At 42.7% G+C, this 19,954-nt stretch overlaps 1 protein-coding gene across 10 annotated transcripts in view; it reads left to right on the forward strand.

The window, feature by feature from the left end:
- The window catches only part of LOC110523649 (guanine nucleotide exchange factor VAV2), a 236,066-nt gene that overhangs the window by 201,485 nt on the left and 14,627 nt on the right, over positions 1-19,954 (forward strand). For all 10 annotated transcript variants that reach the window (XM_036977312.2, XM_090234586.1, XM_090234582.1 and 7 more), the window contains exons 9-10: positions 13,890-13,989; positions 18,430-18,525. In XM_036977312.2, coding sequence (XP_036833207.1) covers positions 13,890-13,989; positions 18,430-18,525 — 196 coding nt within the window. The remainder of the gene's footprint in view (positions 1-13,889; positions 13,990-18,429; positions 18,526-19,954) is intronic.

Below are 19,954 nucleotides of genomic sequence, written 5' to 3' on the forward strand. Positions count from 1 at the left end.
GGATCACCATACATTACATAGGAGGGCTTGCCACTTTCCCAAACCCCAAACTCATTTCCGGAGTAATCCGCACCCCTGATAACCCTGTAATATGTACTTAGAGACCAGCAGAGAGCTGTTGTACCAGAGGGCTCCCACTGTGTTCCTTTCCATTTGCTGTGTGCTGAATGTGTTCAGTGAAGGTGAGGGGGTCCCAATGCCACGTGTCAGACAATATTCCCTTTCTCTGCAGCCTGTCACTTCTGCTTTGCTAGGAGATTTCCTCTCTGGCCTGACGCTCCAGCCAGATGTGGCGACAGACTCGCTACAGAGGTGGGGGTGAAAGTCCGGGGGAACAGTTACTCCAAATTGTGTTTTCTCTGAAATAACATGCATAAAGAGAGAGCTGGTGTAGCGGCAACAGGGGTGATAGCACCGTCCGGAAGTGAGAGAGGAATTTAAAGAGAAGGTTTACATGTCACTGGTGTAAAGTGTCCCTCCCTTGCACAGAAGAGCTCAGTCTTAAGCAACTGTGGAGTTTAGGGGTTGTTTCCTCCACATGCTTTTTTTTACGTCCATCTTTACTCCTGACTCGCTTTCCCTCTAAATAGCTCTCACTCTCTCTCTCTCTTTCTCTTGCACCCTCTCAAGTTCAATCGAGTACAGGTCAACCGGTTAGGATGCTCTCGATGGTCCAGCTGTAGAACCTTTTGAGGATCTGGGGACCTATGCCAAATCCTTTCAGTTTCCTGATGGGGTAAAGGTTTTGTTGTGCCCTCTACACGACTCTCTTGGTATGTTTGGACCATGATAGTTTGTCGGTGATGTGGACACCAAGGAACTTGAAACTCTCGACCCGCTCAACTACAGCCACGTCGATGTTAATGGCGGCCTGTTCGGCCCTCTTTTTCCTACAATACCAATCCATGATTGCTGATAATGGAGGGTTGATGTGGCCGTTTGACAAGCTGCTTTTGGGTTCACCTTAGTTCCAGTCCGCTCCTATGCAATCATATAGCTGTGAACAGCAGCAACCAGCCTGTGTAGACCAGTACACAGGAGTTCTCACAGCCAGGCAGGGCACGACCATCAAAGACACACCAGTTTTATATGGAGTTCCATACATTCTAATATAATGATTAGAGATAAGAGAGTGATAGTGAGAGAAAACAGTTCAACACATTAAGGGGAAAGAGTAAGCCTATGGGCTATACACCTAAAACCAAACAGAAACCTTAGACTGCAAACGTGTGCTAGATCAATATGACATGACAAAAATGTACATAGACCTATGATGAGTGAAGTACAGTGCCTTGCGAAAGTATTCGGCCCCCTTGAACTTTGCGACCTTTTGCCACATTTCAGGCTTCAAACATAAAGATATAAAACTGTATTTTTTTGTGAAGAATCAACAACAAGTGGGACACAATCATGAAGTGGAACGACATTTATTGGATATTTCAAACTTTTTTAACAAATCAAAAACGGAAAAATTGGGCGTGCAAAATTATTCAGCCCCCTTAAGTTAATACTTTGTAGCGCCACCTTTTGCTGCGATTACAGCAGTAATTCGCTTGGGGTATGTCTCTATCAGTTTTGCACATCGAGAGACTGAATTTTTTCCCATTCCTCCTTGCAAAACAGCTCGAGCGCAGTGAGGTTGGATGGAGAGCATTTGTGAACAGCAGTTTTCAGTTCTTTCCACAGATTCTCGATTGGATTCAGGTCTGGACTTTGACTTGGCCATTCTAACACCTGGATATGTTTATTTTTGAACCATTCCATTTTAGATTTTGCTTTATGTTTTGGATCATTGTCTTGTTGGAAGACAAATCTCCGTCCCAGTCTTAGGTCTTTTGCAGACTCCATCAGGTTTTCTTCCAGAATGGTCCTGTATTTGGCTCCATTCATCTTCCCATCAATTTTAACCATCTTCCCTGTCCCTGCTGAAGAAAAGCAGGCCCAAACCATGATGCTGCCACCACCATGTTTGACAGTGGGGATGGTGTGTTCAGCTGTGTTGCTTTTACGCCAAACATAACGTTTTGCATTGTTGCCAAAAAGTTCAATTTTGGTTTCATCTGACCAGAGCACCTTCTTCCACATGTTTGGTGTGTCTCCCAGGTGGCTTGTGGCAAACTTTAAACGACACTTTTTATGGATATCTTTAAGAAATGGCTTTCTTCTTGCCACTCTTCCATAAAGGCCAGATTTGTGCAATATACGTCTGATTGTTGTCCTATGGACAGAGTCTCCCACCTCAGCTGTAGATCTCTGCAGTTCATCCAGAGTGATCATGGGCCTCTTGGCTGCATCTCTGATCAGTCTTCTCCTTGTATGAGCTGAAAGTTTAGAGGGACGGCCAGGTCTTGGTAGATTTGCAGTGGTCTGATACTCATTCCATTTCAATATTATCGCTTGCACAGTGCTCCTTGGGATGTTTAAAGCTTGGGAAATCTTTTTGTATCCAAATCCGGCTTTAAACTTCTTCACAACAGTATCTCGGACCTGCCTGGTGTGTTCCTTGTTCTTCATGATGCTCTCTGCGCTTTTAACGGACCTCTGAGACTATCACAGTGCAGGTGCATTTATACGGAGACATGATTACACACAGGTGGATTGTATTTATCATCATTAGTCATTTAGGTCAACATTGGATCATTCAGAGATCCTCACTGAACTTCTGGAGAGAGTTTGCTGCACTGAAAGTAAAGGGGCTGAATAATTTTGCACGCCCAATTTTTCAGTTTTTGATTTGTTAGAAAAGTTTGAAATATCCAATAAATGTCGTTCCACTTCATGATTGTGTCCCACTTGTTGTTGATTCTTCACAAAAAAATACAGTTTTATATCTTTATGTTTGAAGCCTGAAATGTGGCAAAAGGTCGCAAAGTTCAAGGGGGCCGAATACTTTCGCAAGGCACTGTAATTCATTGAACTGGGAAGCCTGCGCCACGTCTATCCTGCCCATATGACACTGACATTTGATTGATTTGTGCAGGCACGATAGCCACTACAATGAAAGCTATATTATAATAATGATGTATATTCATTGCTTGCAGAACTTAAGAATTATGTGACAATGAGTAGGCGGCAGGCCTAACGATGAGTATCGTCAGGTAAATATAGACTAGTCATGAATTCTACTTGCAACCCACTACCAGTAGCATATGTGCCCGTGTCCCTGCAGACAATAGCCATATTTGGAAATAACTCTGTGCGTTCCCTGCATAAAAAACTTTATGACACAAGACAACATATTGTTTAACAAATGGTTGAGTGTACCCCATGAATAGCCTTGGGAGTATGCACACAAGGAGCATTACGATAAACTAGATCTGATAGCTGAAATGGAATAATATTATGTATCAACATGAGATGACAGCTAAACACGGCAGCAAATCTTAATTTATGTAATTTATCAAGCTCTTTTCTCCTGGGGGAAACATTAAGCACAACACATTGTGGCAAATGCTCGATGCTTCCACAAACTCTGCGATGGAAAGGATACACTGTAGCCTGGGATCTGAGGTTTTAAAGATGTACAGGGTCATTGGTTGCGGCAGCAAGAGCGGCCTGGGTGGAGGTAGCCGCGGTGAACGTTGCAGCAGAGGAAGAAGGCCCAGAGACAGCCATCTTAGACTTTTCCCCCTTGCTGGCAAAGCCAATTTCTGGAACTTTTTCCTCCCTTTGGGAGAAACGACCTCTTCTACCCTGTCGTCTGGGAGTTGCAGAGTTGAGTCACGCACATTAATATTAGCCAGTTGGAGGAGCTCATGGCTGGACAGGCCTGGGCGCATGATTCCCAGAATTTGAGCGTCTGAAAATGGTCCCACTTGCGTGAGGGAATTGCATTTTTGTGCCTAGTGTATAGTCTACAAGGTAAATAGGTGAATGATGTTCCGCACATGGCCAATAGGAAAGAGCTGAAGAGACAAGATGCTGTGCTAATACGTTTTTATTAATTACCACTATGCCCATAGATTTGGAAACAAAGTGAATTAAGTTATGTATGAAGTTAAATGAGCCTTCAGACCAGCCTTCCTGAATGAACTTCTGTAAACTACATGAAATCAAAAAAAATTTTTTTTATATGAAATAGTATTTGTCTCGTGCCGAATACAATAGGTACCTTACTGTGAAATGCTTACTTAACCAACAATGACGTTTTAAGAAAATAGAGTTTTTAAAATATTTACTAAATCAACTAAAGGAAAAAAAAATGAACACAGTAAAATAACAATAACAAGGCTATATACAGTGGGGCAAAAAAGTATTTAGTCAGCCACCAATTGTGCAAGTTCTCCCACTTAAAAAGATGAGAGAGGCCTGTAATTTTCATCATAGGTACACTTCAACTATGACAGACAAGGATTTTTTATGAATTTATTTGCAAATTATGGTGGAAAATAAGTGTTTGGTCACCTACAAACAAACAAGATTTCTGGCTCTCACAGACCTGTAACTTCTTCTTTAAGAGGCTCCTCTGTCCTCCACTCGTTACCTGTATTAATGGCACCTGTTTGAACTTGTTATCAGTATAAAAGACACCTGTCTACAACCTCAAACAGTCACACTCAACTCCACTATGGCCAAGACCAAAGAGCTGTCAAAGGACACCAGAAACAGAATTGTAGACCTGCACCAGGCTGGGAAGACTGAATCTGCAATAGGAACGCAGCTTGGTTTGAAGAAATCAACTGTGGGAGCAACAATTAGGAAATTGAAGACATACAAGACCACTGATAATCTCCCTCGATCTGGCGATCCACGCAAGATCTCACGGGGGGACCTAGTGAATGACCTGCAGAGAGCTGGGATCAAAGTAACAAAGCCTACCATCAGTAACACACTACGCCGCCAGGGACTCAAATCCTGCAGTGCCAGACGTGTCCCCCTGCTTAAGCCAGTACATGTCCAGGCCCGTCTGAAGTTTGCTAGAGTGCATTTGAATGATCCAGAAGAAGATTGGGAGAATGTCATATGGTCAGATGAAACCAAAATATAACTTTTTGGTAAAAACTCAACTCGTCGTGTTTGGAGGACAAAGAATGCTGAGTTGCATCCAAAGAACACCATACCTACTGTGAAGCATGGGGGTGGAAACATCATGCTTTGGGGCTGTTTTTCTGCAAAGGGACCAGGACGACTGATCCGTGTAAAGGAAAGAATGAATGGGGCCATGTATCGTGAGATTTTGAGTGAAAACCTCCTTCCATCAGCAAGGGCATTGAAGATGAAACATGGCTGGGTCTTTCAGCATGACAATGATCCCAAACACACCGCCTGGGCAACGAAGGAGTGGCTTCGTAAGAAGCATTTCAAGGTCCTGGAGTGGCCTAGCCAGTCTCCAGATCTCAACCCCATAGAAAATCTTTGGAGGGAGTTGAAAGTCCGTGTTGCCCAGCAACAGCCCCAAAACATCACTGCTCTAGAGGAGATCTGCATGGAGGAATGGGCCAAAATACCAGCAACAGTGTGTGAAAACCTTGTGAAGACTTACAGAAAACGTTTGACCTCTGTCATTGCCAACAAAGGGTATATAACAAAGTATTGAGATAAACTTTTGTTATTGACCAAATACTTATTTTCCACCAAAATTTGCACATAAATTCATAAAAAATCCTACAATGTGATTTTCTGGATTTTTTTTCTCATTTTGTGAAGTGTACCTATGATTTTCATTTTGTTGAAGTGTACCTATGATGAAAATTACAGGCCTCTCTCATCTTTTTAAGTGGGAGAACTTGCACAATTGATGGCTGACTAAACACTTTTTTGCCCCACTGTACATGGGGTACCGGTACCGAGTCAATGTGTGGGGTACAGGTTGGTCGAGCCTTTTGCTCCTTGCCATGCGGTAGCAGAGAGAACAGTCTGTGTCTTGGGTGACTGGAGTCTTTGACAATTTTTGTGGCCTTCCTCTGACACCGCCTGGTATAGAGGTCCTGGATGGCAGGAAGCTTGGCCCCAGTGATGTACTGGACCATATGGCCTACGCACTGAATAGGTGTTCTCGTGCCCTCTTCGCGACTGTCTTGGTGTGTTTGGTACATTATATTTTGTTGGTGATGTGGGCACCAAGGAACTTGAAGCTATCGACTCGCTCCACTACAGCCCCGTCGATGAGAATGGAGGTGTGTTCGGCCCCCCTTTTCCTGTAGTCCAAGATCAGCTCCTTTGTCTTGCTCACATTGAGGGAAAGGTTGTTGTCCTGGCATCACACTGCCAGGTCTCTAATCTCCTCCCTATAGGCTGTCTCATTGTTGTCGGTGATCAGGCTTACCGCCGTTGTGTCGTCAGCAAACTTAATGATGGTGTTGGAGCCGTGCTTGGCCACGCAGTTGTGGATGAACAGCGTGTACAGGAGGAGACTGAGCAGGCACCCCTGAGGGGCCCCCGTGTTGAGGATCAGCGTGGCAGATATGTTGTTGCCTACCTGTGCCACCTGGGGGGCGGCCCATAAGGAAGTCCAGGATCCAGTTGCAGAGGGAGGTGTTCAGTCCCAGGATCCTTAGCTTAGTGATGAGCTTTGTGGGCACTATAGTGTTTAACGCTGAGCTGTATTCAATGAACAGCATTCTCACATAAGTGTTATTTTTGTTCAGGTGGGAAAGGGCAGTGTGGAGTGCAATTGAGATTGTGTCATCTGTGGATCTGTTGGGGCGGTATGCGAATTTGAGTGGGTCTAGGGTTTCCGGGATGATGGTGTTGAACTGTACTGAACTATGGGCATATGAATACACCCCTAGACTGTTTGTCTCTTTCTGTTGTCACAACGCGGTAGGAGATATGGGCTAGGACAAGTCTTGACAGGCACGCCGCTACCCCGAGCCAGGCAGAAGCCACAGAGGCCACGCAAATCAGGACTTTCTTCGAGTCACTTCAACACCTTTTCCACATGACATGTCATGCTCCTCAAGGGCCTAGCAGAAGCCGAGTAGGCAGAGTGCTGCTTTGGCATCCTAGAGGGTGATTTGTTCCATGCTGTCGACTGTCTCTAATATAGAATCCCAACATTGACTCATCATCATCCACTCTATGAAATTAGAACACAGTTTGGTTAACAGGACTCTCATTAGATTCATTTAATCCAATGATGCATATACAGTATAGTTTATGTAGCTCAGAGAGATGTAAAGGCCATGTACAGAAATGATGGGACTGGCTCCATGGCCAGTCGTCTGTACAGTCAATGGTGTTTCTGTGATGTTGAGGTTGATGTTTGTTTTTCACGGTGGTGTCCCCTATTGTTTTACCAGTCAGTCCTGTGAGTCATCCTGCTCTTTGATCAGTATCTCTACTCCTTTTGTATGACGTGAGGTTTTAGTGTCAGCTTATGAGTAACGTTTCACAGAATCACATTATGAGTAACGTTTCACAGAATCACATTATGAGTAACGTTTCACAGAATCACATTATGAGTAACGTTTCACAGAATCAATATGAGTAACGTTTCACAGAATCATATTATGAGTAACGTTTCACAGAATCACATTATGAGTAACGTTTCACAGAATCATATTATGAGTAACGTTTCACAGAATCATTATGAGTAACGTTTCACAGAATCATATTATGAGTAACGTTTCACAGAATCATTATGAGTAACGTTTCACAGAATCACATTATGAGTAACGTTTCACAGAATCACATTATGAGTAACGTTTCACAGAATCACATTATGAGTAACGTTTCACAGAATCAATATGAGTAACGTTTCACAGAATCATATTATGAGTAACGTTTCACAGAATCACATTATGAGTAACGTTTCACAGAATCATATTATGAGTAACGTTTCACAGAATCATTATGAGTAACATTTCACAGAATCATATTATGAGTAACGTTTCACAGAATCATTATGAGTAACGTTTCACAGAATCACATTATGAGTAACGTTTCACAGAATCACATTATAGGTAACGTTTCACAGAATCACATTATAGGTAACGTTTCACAGAATCATATTATGAGTGACGTTTCACAGAATCATATTATGAGTAACGTTTCACAGAATCATATTATGAGTAACGTTTCACAGAATCATATTATGAGTAACGTTTCACAGAATCACATTATGAGTAACGTTTCACAGAATCATATTATGAGTAACGTTTCACAGAATCACATTATGAGTAACGTTTCACAGAATCACATTATGAGTAACGTTTCACAGAATCATTATGAGTAACGTTTCACAGAATCACATTATGAGTAACGTTTCGCAGAATCACATTATGAATAACGTTTCACAGAATCACATTATGAGTAACGTTTCACAGAATCACATTATGAGTAACGTTTCACAGAATCACATTATGAGTAACGTTTCACAGAATCACATTATGAGTAACGTTTCACAGAATCACATTATGAGTAACGTTTCACAGAATCACATTATGAGTAACGTTTCACAGAATCACATTATGAGTAACGTTTCACAGAATCATTATGAGTAACGTTTCACAGAATCACATAATTAGTAACGTTTCACAGAATCACATTATGAGTAACGTTTCACAGAATCACATTATGAGTAACGTTTCACAGAATCACATTATGAGTAACGTTTCACAGAATCACATTATGAGTAACGTTTCACATAATCACATTATGAGTAACGTTTCACAGAATCACATTATGAGTAACGTTTCACAGAATCACATTATGAGTAACGTTTCACAGAATCACATTATGAGTAACGTTTCACAGAATCACATTATGAGTAACATTTCACAGAATCACATTATGAGTAACGTTTCACAGAATCACATTATGAGTAACGTTTCACAGAATCACATTATGAGTAACGTTTCACAGAATCAAATTATGAGTAACGTTTCACAGAATCACATTATGAGTAACGTTTCACAGAATCAAATTATGAGTAACGTTTCACAGAATCACATTATGAGTAATGTTTCACAGAATCACATTATGAGTAATGTTTCACAGAATCACATTATGAGTAACGTTTCACAGAATCATATTATGAGTAACGTTTCACAGAATCATTATGAGTAAGGTTTCACAGAATCATTATGAGTAACGTTTCACAGAATCATTTTATGAGTAATGTTTCACAGAATCATTATGAGTAACGTTTCACAGAATCATATTATGAGTAACGTTTCACAGAATCACATTATGAGTAACGTTTCACAGAATCACATTATGAGTAACGTTTCACAGAATCATATTATGAGTAACGTTTCACAGAATCATTATGAGTAACGTTTCACAGAATCATATTATGAGTAACGTTTCACAGAATCACATTATGAGTAACGTTTCACAGAATCACATTATGAGTAACGTTTCACAGAATCATATTATGAGTAATGTTTCACAGAATCATTATGAGTAACGTTTCACAGAATCACATTATGAGTAACGTTTCACAGAATCACATTATGAGTAACGTTTCACAGAATCATATTATGAGTAACGTTTCACAGAATCATTATGAGTAACGTTTCACAGAATCACATTATGAGTAACGTTTCACAGAATCATTATAAGTAACGTTTCACAGAATCATATTATGAGTAACGTTTCACAGAATCATTATGAGTAACGTTTCACAGAATCACATTATGAGTAACGTTTCACAGAATCACATTATGAGTAACGTTTCACAGAATCACATTATGAGTAACGTTTCACAGAATCACATTATGAGTAACGTTTCACAGAATCACATTATGAGTAATGTTTCACAGAATCATATTATGAGTAACGTTTCACAGAATCATTATGAGTAACGTTTCACAGAATCATTATGAGTAACGTTTCACAGAATCATTTTATGAGTAACGTTTCACAGAATCATTATGAGTAACGTTTCACAGAATCACATTATGAGTAACGTTTCACAGAATCACATTATGAGTAACGTTTCACAGAATCATATTATGAGTAACGTTTCACAGAATCACATTATGAGTAACGTTTCACAGAATCATTATGAGTAATGTTTCACAGAATCATATTATGAGTAACGTTTCACAGAATCATTATGAGTAAGGTTTCACAGAATCACATTATGAGTAACGTTTCACAGAATCACATTATGAGTAATGTTTCACAGAATCACATTATGAGTAACGTTTCACAGAATCACATTATGAGTAATGTTTCACAGAATCACATTTTGAGTAACGTTTCTCAGAATCATTGTGAGTAACGTTTCACAGAATCAGTATGAGTAACGTTTCACAGAATCACATTATGAATAACGTTTCACAGAATCACATTATGAGTAACGTTTCACAGAATCACATTATGAGTAAAGTTTCACAGAATCACATTATGAGTAACGTTTCACAGAATCATTATGAGTAACGTTTCACAGAATCATTATGAGTAACGTTTCACAGAATCACATTATGAGTAACGTTTCACAGAATCAATATGAGTAACGTTTCACAGAATCACATTATGAGTAACGTTTCACAGAATCACATTATGAGTAACGTTTCACAGAATCATTATGAGTAACGTTTCACAGAATCACATTATGAGTAACGTTTCACAGAATCACATTATGAGTAACGTTTCACAGAATCACATTATGAGTAACGTTTCACAGAATCACATGAGTAACGTTTCACAGAATCATATTATGAGTAACGTTTCACAGAATCATTATGAGTAACGTTTCACAGAAATATATTATAAGTAACGTTTCACAGAATCATTATGAGTAACGTTTCACAGAAATATATTATAAGTAACGTTTCACAGAATCATTATGAGTAACGTTTCACAGAATCATATTATGAGTAACGTTTCACAGAATCATATTATGAGTAACGTTTCACAGAATCAATTTACTTCTTGACTGAAAGAAGCCAGCATGCTACACTGTGAGAGGGAGAGAGAAGAGGGGGTGAGACTGGTGGAGAGAAAAGGAATTAAACATTACTTTAAAGGGAAAGACAGATGGAGTGATAGAAGGAGATATAGCTGGTTCCTAGGGGAGCATAACATCACAAGTCTCCCAGTGTGATGTGTCCAGACATCAGGAGAGGAGTGGCTGTGCTTGTCAGTGTCTCAGGGGTTAATTATGTCTGACTCCACTGCGTGTGCGTACATGTGGCTTTGTACATGTGTGTGTAATCAACTCCTTTGTTCCACTGCTTGTCTCTGGGAGGAGAACAAAGACAGTGACTTTCCTTAAGAGCTGGAGGAACACGAAAGCCTTTTATTAGAGGGGTCTGTAAGTATTAGCATTAGCACCGTGACACGTACTCTCTGCTGTGTCAGTATCAGAGCAGGCCCTGTGTCCCATGCTGAGGCCTGTCACTGAACAGGGGACAAATTGGTCTGTTAGGATGGCCCCTGCTCACCTCCTACCCGTGTCCTTGTCTGTCAACACCACAGACTTCTGCCTGGTTTTGGAGTGTTTTTAGTGGTGGTGGAGGAGCTTTAAAAAGCGGGCCCTCAGGCACAGAGGTACTGTCCCAGACACACTACAGAGGCTCCATGGAACCATGCTGTGAACACTGCCTAACCCCATCCAGCTGAGCTCTTTTTCTCTCATGTAGCCTACACTTTATATTATTTTGTCTTTTTATTTCTCTGTTTTCTCGTGCCACCCTTTTCCCCCAATCTCTCCTGCTGTCTGTCTGTCTCTCTCTCTCTTATATCTCTGTCTGCTCTTTCTGTCTGTCTGTATGTTTGTTTGTGTCATCTCACTCGCTCTTCCTTTATCCATTGTCACGTATAAACATACCCTGTATATTACCAAGCTGTAATATAACCAATCGATAAGGATTCAAGACCTTGTGTCTAGTCTCAGTGGGTGTCTAATCCATTGCCTCGTACTCTGATCACAATATCACTTTCCCCACCAGTCGCTCCACCTTAAACATCCCGCTCCTGAAATGGCCTCATAAAATAAGACCTTCATGTTCAATTAAGTCTGTGACACGTGTTATTAAAGCGGGTGGCTGACACCTGCCCTGTACCCTCGTTATGCTGCTGCCTGCTGCTGAATCTGACTGCCGCTGCCTGCCTGGCTCATAATTGAGCAAGGCAGCCATTAATCTTATTCCAATTCTCCTCCTTAAGGAGAGGAGCGATCTCCCTGGCTGTGGATCAGGCCCTAATCAGGTCCTTGTTAGCCCCAGACCACGTTGTCTTTGGACCAGACCCAGGCAGGGAGCTTCACAGTGGAGGTCAGTCTAGGCCAGTCATTAATGGGGTTTAGGGATGGAGAGAGCCATCCGGATAGTTGGCCACTGGATGACTCATCCCTACCTATGGGGATCTAGTCATGTTGTGAATGTACAGTAGGCAGAGGTCAGATAAGTTGGTAAGCATTGTAATGGGGTTTGTGCAGTCTGCAGGTGTTAGTGGGTTTGTCCATGTAAGAGGCTTAGGAAGGAGATGAGTTTAGCTTTGAGAGCTGGGGTAGTGACTGTTATCAAAGCACTCTGTTAGTGACTTATGCTCTAACTTCAAGATTAAGTGAAGAGTTGTGAAGTGCTAAACAGCTTAGTGAATTATTGTGGTAATTGAATTGAAAGAAGAAGAAACCCAACTATGTTTAAAGAGATTTTCTAAGAGAAATGTGCTTTTTCTGCCATACTGTGCTCCTGCTCTCTTGCTGAGTTTTGGACACATCTCCCAGCTCTCTGGAGCAGTGCTCTTGTACATGTCAAGGATATGTCAGAGACATCCTTAGACTTTAGAAATGAAAACTCTGCTCTGCTGAAGATTAAGAGACTTTGCCAAAAGCGTCAGAGGGGTTTGGCACTGCCAGTCGTGACAATGCCCTACTTTGAAAAATAAGAGAGAGAGAGGAATCTGTGCCACGCGTGGTGCCATCCTCTAGTCAAGATAACTTTGAACTAGTTCCAAGATGAAGTGATCTGTGTCAGGGGCCCGTTGTGAATGTGCCCTTCATATCCTCACTGGCCCAAATTAATAGGCTTTCTGCCTGAGAACTCTTCAAAGCAATTTATTATAATCACTATCTTTCATTAGTGTACTGTGGTTATACTATGATTATGACTTATTGGGTAGAGGCGTGTATTCTTCAAAAGATTGCCCTGGGTTTCGAGTTAATGTATTACTTATTAATACAATATATTCATATGTACAGTAGTCATGCCCATATGAAATCTATTCATATGTTCCTTTTACATCGGCTTCCTATGGTGGCAAATGGGTCACCCACCGAACTGTTTAATACTGTTGTAATTATGTTTAATCTAAAGCTATTAGTATGGCTTACTCCTCCTTAGTGTCAAGTGCCCCATGGGTTATTTGGTACTGAACTGGTCCTAAGAGTCAACAGCATATTGCAATATGATGATCTGTGTACCCTTTGATATTGGGAACCCTTTGCAGGAACCCTATAATAGAATATACACTGAGTGTACAAAATATTAAGAACACCATCTTAATATTGAGATGTACTCCCTTTTGCCCTCAGAACAGCCTCAATTCATAAGGGCATGGTCTACAAAGTGTTGAAAGTGTTCCGTAGGGATGCGGGCCCTTGTTGACTCCAATGCTCTTGAAACACATGGGAAATTGTTGAGCGTCAAAAACCCAGTAGCGTTGCAGTTCTTGACACAAACTGGTGTGCCTGGCACCTACTACCATACCCCGTTCAAAGGCACTTAAATCTTCTGTCTTGTCCATTCACCCTCTGAATGGCACACATACGTAGTCCATGTCTCAATTGTCTTAAAGCTTAACAGTCCTTCTTTAACCTGTCTCCTCCCCTTCATCGACACTGATTGAAGTGGATTTAACAGGTGACATCAATAAGGGATCATAGCTTTCACCTGGATTCACCTGGTCAGTCTGTCATGGAAAGAGCAGTTGTTTCTAATGTTTTGTACACTCAGTGTATGCTAGTAATAATACAGTGATGTGTTCATATACAGATTGTTGATCTACGGCCAGTACTGCAGCCACATGGAGAATGCCCAGAAGATACTGGATGAGCTCATCGCCACGCGAGAGGACGTTAAGATGAAAGTTGAGGTACAGTAACCACACAAACACACATATCCCTCCCCCTCCCTTACCACCCATCTGGCATCTGCTCAAAATTGGCGCAAAGTTGATTCACAACCTGCCATGGTGTTTTGAATCATGACATTTTACTATGATAGTTTGGCTTCCATCTAAAGCTACTGTACTGCAGTTGGACAAACACCAATGGTCTGCAGTGAAAGATCTGATTAAAAATGGAATCCCCAGCTGGTCCAAATCGTGGTCCACTGCTGGCCAAGCCATGTTGCTGGGTTGACCCAGCTCTATTACTGTAGTTTACAGTGCATTCCCTTTTCCACATGTTGCTACGTTACAGCCTTATTCTAAAATTGATTAAATAAATGTTTTGCCTCATCAATCTAAAAGCTGCTGCGGTCATCCCCCTCTTCAAAGGGGGTGACACTCTAGACCCAAACTGTTATAGACCGATATCCATCCTGCCCTGCCTTTCTAAAGTCTTCGAAAGCCAAGTCAATAAACAGATCACTGACCATTTTGAATCCCACCGTACCTTCTCCGCTGTGCAATCCGGTTTCCGAGCTGGTCACGGGTGCACCTCGGCCACGCTCAAGGTCCTAAACAATATCATAACCGCCATCGATAAAAGACAGTACTGTGCAGCTGTCTTCATTGACCTGGCCAAGGCTTTCGACTGTGTCAATCATTGTATTCTTATTGGCAGACTCAATAGGCTTGGTTTCTCAAATGACTGCCTCGCCTGGTTCACCAACTACTTCTCAGACAGAGTTCAGTGTGTCAAATCGGAGGGCCTGTTGTCCGGACCTCTGGCAGTCTCTATTTTCTCTGAATATATCAACGATGTCGCTCTTGCTGCGGGTGATTCCCTGATCCACCTTTACGTAGACGACACCATTCTGTATACATCTGGCCCTTTCTTGGACACTGTGTTAAGTAACCTCCAAACAAGCTTCAATGCCATACAACACTCCTCCCGTGGTCTCCAACTGCTCTTAAATGCTAGTATAACCAAATGCATGCTTTTCAACTGTTCGCTACCCGCCCGCCCGACTAGCATCACTACTCTGGACGGTTCTAAGTTAGAATATGTGGACAAGTACAAATAACTAGGTGTCTGGCTAGACTGTAAACTCTCCTTCCAGACTCATATTAAACATCTCCAAATCAAAATAAAATCTACAATCGGCTTCCTATTTCGCAACAAAGCCTCATTCTCTCACGCCGCCAAACATACCCTTGTAAAACTGACTATCCTACCGATCTTTGACTTCGGCGATGTCATTTACAAAATAGCTTCCAATACTCTACGACTTTCCCGAAGCGGATCCTGTGTTTTGCCCACCACCCAGGACAATGGATCAGATCCCAGCCGGCAAACCAAAACAACGTCGCCGTAAAAGGGGCAGGCACAGCGGTCTTCTGGTTAGGTTCCTGAGACTGGCACGTCGCGTACCCGCTCCTGAGCATACTACTCGCCAATGTCCATTCTCTTGACAACAAGGTTGATGAAATGGGTAGCATTCAAGAGAGACATAAGAGACTGTAACATTCTTTGCTTCACTGAAACATTGCTCACTCGAGACACGCTATTGGAGTCGGTACAGCCAGCTGGTTTCTTCACGCATCGCGCCGACAGAAACAAGCATCTTTCTGGTAAGAAGAGGGGCGCGGGGGTATGCCTTATGATTAACGAGACGTGGTGTCATCATTACAACATACAGGAACTCAAGTCCTTCTGTTCACCTGACTTAGAATTCCTCACAATCAAATGTCGACCGCATTATCTACCAAGAGAATTCTCTTCGATTATAATCACAGCCGCATATATTCCCCCCCAAGCAGACACATCGACGGCCCTGAATGAACTTTATTTGACTCTATGTAAACTGGAAACCACATATCCTGAGCCTGCATTCATTGTAGCTGGGGATTTTAACAAGGCTAATCTGAAAAGAAGACTCCCTAAATTCTATCCGCATATTGATTGTGCTACCAGGGCTGGTAAAACCATGGATCATTGTTATTTTAACTTCCACAACGCATATAATGCCCTCCCCCGCCCTCCTTTTGGAAAAGCTGACCACGACTACATTTTGTTGCTCCCAGCCTATAGACAGAGACTACAACAGGAAGCTCCCACGCTCAGGTCTGTTCAACACTGGTCCGACCAATCTGATTCCACGCTTCAAGATTGCTTCGATCACGTGGATTGGGATATGTTCCGCACTGCGTCAAACAACAACATTGACGAATACGCTGATTCAGTGTGTGAGTTTATTAGCAAGTGCATCAGCGATTTCGTACCCACAGCAACTATTAAAACATTCCCAAACCAGAAACCGTGGATTGATGGCAGCATTCACACAAAACTGAAAGCGTGAACCACTGCTTTTAACCAGGGCAAGGTGACCGGAAACATGACCGAATACAAACAGTGTAGCTATTTCCTCCACAAGGCAATCAAACAAGCTAAGCATCAGTATAGAGACAAAGTAGAGTCGCAATTCAATGGCTCAGACACAAGAGGTATGTGGCAGGGTCTACAGTCAATCACGGATTACAAAAAGAAAACCAGCCCCGTCGGGTAACAGGATGTCTTGCTCCCAGACGGACTAAACACCTTCTTTGCTCGCTTTGAGGACAATGCAGTGCCACTGACACCCGCTACCAAAACATGTGGACTCTCCTTCACTGCAGCCAATGTGAGTAAAACATTTAAATGTGTTAACCCTCGCAAGGCTGCAGGCCCAGACAGCATCCCCAGTCGCATCCTCAGAGCTTGCGCAGACCAGCTGGCTGGTGTGTTTATGGACATATTCAAACAATCCTTATCCCAGTCTGCTGTTCCCACATGCTTCAAGAGGGCCACCATTGTTCCTGTTCCCAAGAATGCTAAGGTAACTGAGCTAAATGACTACTGCCCATAGCACTTTCTTACATCATCATGAAGTGCTTTGAGAGACTAGTCAAGGACCATATCACCTCCACCCTACCTGACACCCTAGACCCACTCCAATTACCGCCCCAATAGGTCCACAGACAATCGCAACCACACTGCACACTGCCCTAACCCTTCTGGACAAGAGGAATACCTATGTGAGAATGCTGTTCATCGACTACAGCTCAGCATTTAACACCATAGTACCCTCCAAACTCGTCATCAAGCTCGAGAACCTGGGTCTCGACCCCGCCCTATGCAACCAGGTACTGGACTTCCTGAAGGACCGCCCCCAGGTGGTGAGGGTAGGTAACAACATCCCCACCCCGCTGATCCTCAACACTGCTGCCCCACAAGGGTGCGTTCTGAGCCCTCTCCTGTACTTGCTGTTCACCCACGACTGTGTGGCCATGCACGCCTCCAACTTAATCATGAAATTGGAGGCGTCAAGTCAGACGACACTACAGTGGTGGGCTTGATTATCAACAACGACGAGACGGCCTACAGGGAGGAAGTGAGGGTCCTCGGAGTGTGATGTCAGGAAAATAACCTCACACTCAATGTCAACAAAACAAAGGAGATGATCGTGGACTTCAGGAAACAGCAGAGGGAGCACCCCCCTATCCACATTGACGGGACAGTAGTGGAGAGGGTAGTACATTTTAAGTACCTCGGAGTGCACATTACAGACAAACTGAATTGGTCCACCCACACAGACAGCGTGGTGAAGAAGGCACAGCAGTGCCTCTTCAACCTCAGGAGGCTGAAGAAATTTGACTTGTCACCAAAAGCACTAACAAACTTTTACAGATGCACAATCGAGAACATCCTGTCGGGCTGTATCACCGCCTGGTACGGCAACTGCTTCGCGCACAGCCATAAGGCTCTCCAGAGGGTAGTGAGGTCTGCACAACGCATCACTGGGGCAAACAAAACGTGTTAGGTTAGATTACTCGTTGGTTATTACTGCATTGTTGGAACTAGAAGCACAAGCATTTCGCTACACTCGCATTAACATCTGCTAACCATGTATATGTGACAAATAAAATGTGTTTTGATTTGAATTGGATAAGGATCAGAGTCATCCATTCAAGAGAGAGAGAGAGACATCAGCATTCAGCATCTACTGGGTTACGATGGCTCATGGTCTGTCTCAATGCATTACAATGCAGCTGTATGGCTTGTTGTTTTTCTTAATAAAAAAGGAGATTGTTATGGCTATTATTCAGACAGAGGGACGAATGTGTTCTTTATTACTCATACAGTAAAGGAATATCCATATCAGTATGAATGTCCTGATGTAGATGTTCACTAAGGGGTAAGGACAGACAGGGATTTGATACCTTTTAATACGCTGTTGATACTGTTGTTGGAAGGCACAACTGTAGCAAAGTGGTGTAGTGATAGTGTGAAATTACAGAATGTGTATTACAGTATCAGAATGTGTACACTTTGGCTGCTGTTGTAGTTATGAACTGTGAAATGTATGATGTTTCTTGTTGTTGTTGTAGGAGTGCACTATGAAGGTGCAAGAGGGCAAGTTCAAGCTCCAGGACCTGCTGGTAGTGCCCATGCAGCGGGTTCTCAAGTACCACCTCCTACTTAAGGTAAGGTGCATCGCAAACCTAAACTCAGCAAAAAAAGAAACGTCTTCTCACTGTCAACTGCGTATATTTTCAGCAAACTTAACATGTGTAAATATTTGTATGAACGTAACAATATTCAACAACTGAGACATAAACTGAAGAAGTTCCACAGACATGTGACTAACAGAAATTGAATAATGTGTACCTGAACAAAGGGGGGGTCAAAATCAAAAGTAACTGTCAGTATCTGGTGTGGCCACCAGCTGCATTAAGTACTGTAGTGCATCTCCTCGTCATGGACTACACCAGATTTGCCAGTTCTTGCTGTTAGATGTTACCCCACTCTTCCACCAAGGCACCTGCAAGATCTCTGACATTTCTGGGGGGAATGGCCCTAGCCCTCCCCTCTGATCCAACAGGTCCCAGACGTGCTCAATAGGATTGAGATTCGGGCTCTTTGCTGCCAATGGCAGAACACTGACATTCCTGTTTTGCAGGAAATCACACACAGAACGAGCAGTATGGCTGGTGGCATTGTCATGTTGGAGGGTCATGTCAGGAATTGCCTGCAGGAAGGGTACCACATGACGGAGGAGGATGTCTTCCCTGTAACGCACAGCGTTGAGATTGCCTGCAATAACAACAAGCTCAGTCCGATGATGCTGTGACACACCGCCCCAGACCATGACGGACCCTCCACCTCCAAATCGATCGCGCTCCAGAGTACAGGCCTCGGTGTAACGCTCATTCCTTCGACGATAAACACAAATCGGACCATCACCCCTGGTGAGACAGTGAAGAACACTTTTTGCCAGTCCTGTCTGGTCCAGTGACGGTGGGTTTGTGCCCATAGGCGACGTTGTTGCCGGTGATGTCTGGTGAGGACCTGTCTTACAACAGGCCTACAAGCCCTCAGTCCAGCCTCTCTCAGCCTATTGCGAACAGTCTGAGCAATGATGGAGGGATTGTGCATTCCTGGTGTAACTCGGGCAGTTGTTGTTCCCATCCTGTATCTGTCCCGCAGGTGTGATGTTTGGATGTACCTAAGGCACGTTCACGCAGATGAGCAGGGACCCTGTGTATCTTTGTTTTGGTGTCAATAGAAATGCCTCTTAATTGCCTACTGTCTATAAGCTGTTAGTGTCTTAATGACCGTTCCACAGGTGCATGTTCATTAAATGTTTATGGTTCATGAACACGCTTGGGAAACCGTGTTTAAACCCTTTACAATGAAGATCTGTGAAGTTATTTTGATTTTTACGAATTATGTTTGAAAGAGGTAAAACATTTTTTTGCTGGTTTACATTACAACTTATGCCAGCCAGACATTTTTCAAGACAATATGAACATCATGAGATTTTCTTGGTGTAGCTGTTGAATATGGTAGGTGTTTTTCTTGGTATAGCTGTTGAATATTCTAGGTGTTTTACTTGGTGTAGCTGTTGAATAT

Source organism: Oncorhynchus mykiss, chromosome 5, assembly GCF_057628025.1.
Source record: "Oncorhynchus mykiss isolate SJ-2025 chromosome 5, ASM5762802v1, whole genome shotgun sequence".
Classification (NCBI taxonomy): Eukaryota; Metazoa; Chordata; class Actinopteri; order Salmoniformes; family Salmonidae; genus Oncorhynchus; species Oncorhynchus mykiss.